This window comes from Manduca sexta, chromosome 22 (assembly GCF_014839805.1).
Source record: "Manduca sexta isolate Smith_Timp_Sample1 chromosome 22, JHU_Msex_v1.0, whole genome shotgun sequence".
NCBI classification, from domain to species: domain Eukaryota; kingdom Metazoa; phylum Arthropoda; class Insecta; order Lepidoptera; family Sphingidae; genus Manduca; species Manduca sexta.
In genome coordinates this window covers 13423756-13431000 of record NC_051136.1, presented here as the reverse complement: position 1 = coordinate 13431000, position 7245 = coordinate 13423756, and the positions used below count along the sequence as shown (strand labels likewise).

The window sequence follows — 7245 nt, the reverse complement described above, 5'->3', positions numbered from 1 at the left end:
TAAAAGCAATTTCCGCCATATTTGTCACAACTATATTTTGTTAGTAAATTATGATTAGCTACTTTTTTAAGCCGTTTTTTTTTAGTTTTCGGTTTCTTTAAACCCATAGTCTATAATTAATTTATTAAATAAATTCAATGGCTGCATAATATTATGATTGAATTTTGAATCGTAAAAAATTTAAACTGTTCAGTTTATTCAATTCGTTCAATAATTCATATTATAATAATAAATCATAGTTAATAGATTTCATTATTTGAATTGTTATTTTATTTTATTTCAAAAACTTAGACGATAACATTTTATTCCAATCTCTGTATTTACAAATATGTATTAACATTAAAGTTAAAATAATTGACCTAAAATTATTAGCTTCTTGGAGATATTGTTTTTTTATTTCCATGATCTTTTTTATCTTAAATATGAATAGTTTTTGAGTTAATAACGAAATACCTTTTTTTCATCCTAATTTGAACTATTTAACACCTTTTGAAGTAGTTAATTGGACTATTTATCGATATGCAGCGATTATTATTTATTGAATTTGAGGCGAGTTTAAAGATTTTATGTGTAGGTGGTAATATGCTTTTATTAGAGTAATATTGAAAGGCCAACATTTTATTGCTGCAGATGTTGTTTGAAAAGAATAAATATATCACATAAAAATGGTTTGTTAAAGAGCGCATTTTTATCAATGTTTGTATTGACACCGGTCTTACGTGGACGCATTTATCGTTAAACTGAGTCGATTGTTATGCTATTGAATTTAGAGGCATTTAAAGATTATAAGTGTAGGCGTTGATTTGAATTCTTATTACAGTAATATTTGCAAGGCTAACATTTTATTGCTGCACATGTCCAGTTTGTAAATTTTAGTTACTTTCTTTAGCCAATTATTTAGTTTTCGCTGAGTTAAAACCCAAAGTCTATAATCAACTTACAGTTATTGTTTTTTTTTACCGATTTGATAGCTGCATATTATGATTGAATTTCTAATTATACTTATAAATTACATAAACAGTTCAGTTTATTTAATTCGTTAAATCATTCACATAATCATAAATTATTGTTATTCGTTTCATTATTAGAAATTATTATATTTTTTTTTTATTTTTTTTCATGCTTTTTTTGAACATTTTATTTACTTTTTAAAGGACATGTCCGTTTTTTGTATGGGCGCTGGTATTTTGTTTCGAATAAATTCCAACCAACCTCAAACTTATTGAATAATAATGTGCCAAAAATTAAACTTGGAGTCATTACAATAATAATTTTAGACCCTTCATTGATAAGAAAAATAAAAAAGAAAAGTCATGGCTGAGTAATTCATACAAATAATTTCACGATTCGTCAAAAGATATAACTAAAGATATAAGATATAACTACCTGTTTTTTTTTACATAAGTAAGTGTTATTATTATCATTTGCGGATATAAAGGGAAAAATTTAAAAAATAAGAAAATTTGAAAAAATGTTATTCGCAGTAATTATTTTCAGAGATAACTAAACAAGATTTTTGATTACTTAACTTTTCGGGATGCCTTCCAAATGTAATAACGTTTATATTTGCAGAGATCATTTTAAGTGTAATATTTAAAGTAAATATTTTTTTTAAAATCTCACAATCAAATCTTTCAAATAAAATGATTTATTTCAATAGGCTCGTTTTGTGAAACAGTCGATGAGGTTCACGCACATATCGCTACGATATATAATTATCAAAAGTTAAAATCGAATATAGTAGATAACATATTTGCTACACCAACAAATAATGAGATACACATGTAAAATGAAATTTCGTAGAAAGTCCATGTAAATAAAACACATTTTTTTGTTACTTCAGTGATATGATTTAATTGTATTCATTACAAGTTTGATACGCTCAGCAAGCAGGTTGAGTAGAGTGTGCGCTCTGGATCGGTTAGCGATGGAGCTCTCATCCGTATCTAGTGTATCCATCGAGGGACAGTGGTTCTCTGTAATACAATTAAATTATATATTAATTACTAAAATCTATTATTCTAATAATATTTTAACGTAATGACTACAGTGCCAAAATAATAAAATTTATATGGGAGCAGAACGCCAGTGCGGCCGACACAAAATACTCGGGGTCAAGTACGAAATAATCCAAATTAAGTAAAAAATCAGCTCTGTTTTCCATAATTGCACACATTTTATTGAGATAAAAATCCCAAATTTGCATTAAATCGGATTGTAATTCTACTTTAATTCAGTGCTACATATTATGTAGTTGTAAAAGAAACAATAATAACAGAAACCTCTGGGTTAAACTGGGTGGAACTTAAACGTCTATAAGCGGATCTTACAAACGCGCCGACATAGTTAATTACTCTAGTAAGAAATCATAATACCACTACTTAAAATCTTTAAACTCGTCTAAATTCAATAAACAATGGACGCCGCTTTCCGATAAAGGCGTCGACGTCGAACTCGGGGTTAACAAAAACATAAAAAATGTCGTCCTCTAACAAAGACCCTTTTATGTGAAATCTTTACACTTTTAAACTGCACATGTGCAGCAATAAAAATGTTGGCTATGCAATATTACTGTAATAAAAACAAATTATCGCCTATCCATAAATTATTTATACTCGTCTATATTTTTGGCATTAAATAAAAATTATTAATAAAGGAGATAGAATTTCGGGCGTCGTGACTTCTTTAAATTGGAAATTTCCTCCTTATTTCTTAAATATTAATATTTTTTAAGTTATCGAAGAACCTCTTTATCCTCTTAATATCAATTGTATTTTTTAAGTGCCAATGAACACTAAAGATTATTTTTTAGACGTCATGTTATCCAAATCGAATGAGCTATCACTCATATTTTTGGATCTTCCATAATACATAAATTGACACCTTTTGAGCTTATTGACTGGACTAAAAGGCTTACCGGCCTGTCTTAATATATTCCCAACATTAAATTAGAGTTTACTATTAAAAGTCGACGGTAAAAGTTACGCTTAATGCTACTGCTGTTTCAATATCGAAAACTCTGAATTTTTAACTGAGATCAAGAAAAGATAGGTAACACCTATAACTATAGTGAGTATACCCGTCGAAGTAGTTTATTTTGCATTGAGTACTTTTCAGTTTTCCAATTATAATTCTTTTCAATATTTTGACATTTGATTATACGTAAAGCAACTTAAATAACATACTACATAGATTACTACAAGTATGATTAATAGCACTATGTTAATTTTTGGCAAAAACACCAATGACTAATCATATTTGACCCTACGATAGATAGGATAACTTAAGGATTAATATAAAATATAATAAGTAGCATATTGAAGTCTGTTTTACACAATTAAAGGAATAAGTATTCATCAAAACTCAATAATATTATAATTATATTTAAAAGAGCTTAAAAAGGTGGTCTATGTTAGCTTTAAATATAATTAATTATGATGACCAATAATTAATTAAATGCCATAAACCGCGATTTTCTCAAAACTGCAAAATTTTAATTATTAGTTCTCTGCGCTGACGATATTTTTCCCACGCATATTAACGTCCACTAGTTAAAATTCATATTAAAATATTATATAGTATAGTATGACTGATTTACTTACTGTAATATTTAATTACCGGAATATATAATCCATGGTGCAGTAGTCACATGACGGGTCGGCGACTAAGTAATTAAGAGTCCAGTAAACGAACATAAGTCTACGTAGTGGCAAGATATCGGTGTCCGTAAACGAAAAAATAATTGTGAGCAAAATACTACTGGTACTCAATAGTTGCGTGCGCGTCGTCAATCAGTAAAATACAACTAAAGTAAACAATAATAGTTATCTGCTGTTCCTTTCGCACATCTCCAAAACTGTCGTAATTGGTGAAATATGAGACAGGGGCGTGTCTAAATATCTCGGGACATTAGACCGGTCAAGCAAAATGTGTTTGGAAGTGTACTAGCACGAACTTGTCCGATTGTACATCATAATTTATACCATACTTATAGTAAGATTGTCTTCAAGTACTCACCAGGCAGTATAAATCTGCAGGGATGCTTGGTGCAAGGCTCTGGTATAGACGGTGGCCTCATTATGGACAACTTCTCTCTTATCACCTCTGGGCATTGGATTTGTGGTAATTCTGATAGATTTACCTGAAATGATATACTAATTAAAATAGTGTCTGCATTCGGTGTTTTGGCACTTTTTCTTAAGGTTGCTTTTGATGGTGTGTTAGGTAACCTCTAAGGAAGTATTTTCATCCTCCTAATCTGGGGTTCGATCCCAACGCAAGGATGCTTAGGTTAAAATATTACAAGGAACTTATGATGAAGTTAAAGGACAAATAAACACATTTTATTATTTACTTTTTAGTATCTTGAGTGTCGAGGGTTTCTTATAAAAAAATATATTTATATGTATATTATTTTTTCCACAAGGCGCCTTAATCATAATGTATCTAACACATACTTATTGAAACTATTCTTACAAACCCAAATACTCATTATATTATACTGTAACTTACTGAGGTGTTGGGTAAGTTACAGTCAAATTGTGTTAGAAAAAAACACATACATAATGTACTTGGGCATGGAATCCACCATATTCACTGTACCACTACCAGCCATAACTAATACAAGATCTGGGTGGCAGATTTTTACGTAATTGCCAAAAGAGAATAATATTTCTTTCTACACTGGCAAGCACAATGCTTTGGGCAGTTGCCAGTTTGCTCCTCCCCTAGACCACTACTGGCGTGCACAAAGTTAGTAATTTATGAATTAGCTATAACTTACTTTAACCACATCCTCTCTCAACACCATTTCAAATACTCCACTCCTCATCTCAAGTGGTATTTGCGCTGCAACATGCCAAGTCTTGGGGAACGACCGCACCTCATGAGACCTCATCTTGTACTCTGCATCATACACAGTCTCTATGACTGGCTTCGGACGTAATGCCCTTATACAATGACTGTTATTCCACAGTGCTCTCGCCCATTCTGCATATTCTTTTTGTTCTTTCTCATATAATTCTTTTATTTGCTGAAAATGAAACAAAATCAATGCGAAACGAATTTGAAATAAATACTTATATATTTGTTTTAAATAAGTAACTGAGTTACTAAACGGTATTGGATCAAAATTGTTGATGTATATAAATACTATGGAATTTTTTTTTCACTTGGATAAAGTAACTTACAGAACCAGGGTCTAAGAAAATGCGAAATCAATGTCTAACAATATTATTTTAGTTTTAAAATATAATCATCAAGTATTTTTATTTCTTACATTTCAATGAAAATTCCAATGAGATTGCTTTATTTTACTCAACAGAATATATTGCACTTACCTCCATTACTCGACTATCAGCCTTTGTTGGTCTTGCAATAAAATAATCAGGCAGTACATGCGGGTTATCTTGGCACAACACCTTCAAACATTGGTAGTGTTGCTGCTCAGTGAGGGATGATTTTTTAAGGTACGGTGGCACAGCATGGAGGCCTGGCACAAATATTTTTTGAGTCTTCTCAGACTGGAAAATAAATAACAATATTAAAGCTTACTTTAGCTAGCTTAAAGCTATAGAAAACACAACATAACTGGTATTAGGTATCAGAATAAGTATTATTACTGGTAACCAAAATATGCAGCCAATGTATTATATATAATTTCAAGAATAGAATATATTAGTTTTCATTTATTTTATTTGGAAAACAACAAAATACAATTTCACTTACAGATTATAATAAACATATAAAAATATATTATTTAGAACAGTTTCCACAGTCACACAGACAATATAAGTCCCCACCAACACTCAGAAAACATTATTTGAAATGCTAAATATATAAATTTATAAATACAGATAATTCTTTTCTTACATCTTTCTTCTTAGCAAATATGCTGTCCCAATCAATTTTACACCTGCTGCCTTCATCCTCAGAGCTGGATGATTCCAACGGGTCATAGAATTTGTTCCTAAGGATCCTCTCTGTCACACAGTTGTCAAGTTCCTCCACTGTTACAAATTGTCGATCAGGTTCTGTGGCACACCTGAGGTTAAAAAAGGTTCTTGTATTTTCAATATTGTAATCTGTTATTAATTTTATTTATAAATTCACTAACATAAATAGGTAGAACTAAACTGTAAATATATTACAGACAATAATAGATCTTATAATGGACCACAGACCATCAAAGTGGGACTGATGCAGTGTATCAGAAAGCAAAACAAATTAAAGTATATAATTACAAGAGGTCTCGATATATTTCAAGTAAATTCTGGTCGAGGTTATGAATTAAGATTATAGTTAAATTTTTTGATAAAATAAGTTAAAACAGTGCAGTATAATTTTAGCATGTTGTGTTGATATTGTATTTCAGTTATGTTGTACTATCTGTTTGGATTCTGGATGGATATAATCTCACTTTAGCTAAAGGTTTCAAAACACATTATTCGTTATTTAATTACAAGTGTTAGTATGAAGAACTCTTCAGAAAGAAAACTTTGCAGAAGACAATGATGAAGGCGAGACCAGATACAACAACCAACCTTATAAAACTTGTAGAAACCACAGCAATGGCTTAATAACGTGTGTTGATTTTTCGTTACAATCTAATACGGAATAAAATGTAAATAAAGGACTAAACACTTACCAATCAAACAGTCGAATGTGTTCCATTTTGTAACTTTATTATCACTTATATGTAATCGTATTACTTATATCACAGTTAAATTAAATTGCGCATGCATTTTTATTATTTTATTCACAGTTTATGAATAAAGGATATTTATTTATGCGACTATTTCCTCTTTTTATCTTTGAGTTTTCTAATTGTCAGTGTCAACTGTCAAGTTTCGGTTGTCAGTTTTGTAATACTTCTTTTGAAATGTGAAAATTCTACTTTATTGGTCTCTGGTGAAAATCAGGCATCCCAAGAGGATTTTCCTCAGAGATTTCATCAATTATTTACAATCTATAATATATATATTAGTTATCTCTTTTTATTATACAGGTTAGGTATTATATTCTTCTTCTCATAAAAAGCTAATAAAATGGTACATTTTTCAAACATTTAGATTTCAGAACAATTATTTAGGTACTAACCATATATACTTATTATAATTCTCTTTGGTACTAACTGAAAATGACATTGACATATATTTTTTTCCATAATTGTTTTAATATGTTCTGAAATATAACAGTGAAGTAAATAGCACGGTGCCAAACGGAGTAGGTGCTTACCAGGGATGT

At 30.0% G+C, this 7245-nt stretch overlaps 1 protein-coding gene across 1 annotated transcript in view; it reads right to left on the bottom strand.

The window, feature by feature from the left end:
• Window positions 1–6883, bottom strand: part of LOC115442002 — a gene marked incomplete in the record, with an annotated part of 15864 nt that extends 8981 nt beyond the window's left edge. The window contains 4 exon segments of the mRNA XM_037441378.1: window positions 4780–5032; window positions 5340–5522; window positions 5872–6043; window positions 6647–6883. Coding sequence (XP_037297275.1) covers window positions 4780–5032; window positions 5340–5522; window positions 5872–6043; window positions 6647–6672 — 634 coding nt within the window.
• Between the last annotated feature and the right edge of the window lie 362 nt (window positions 6884–7245).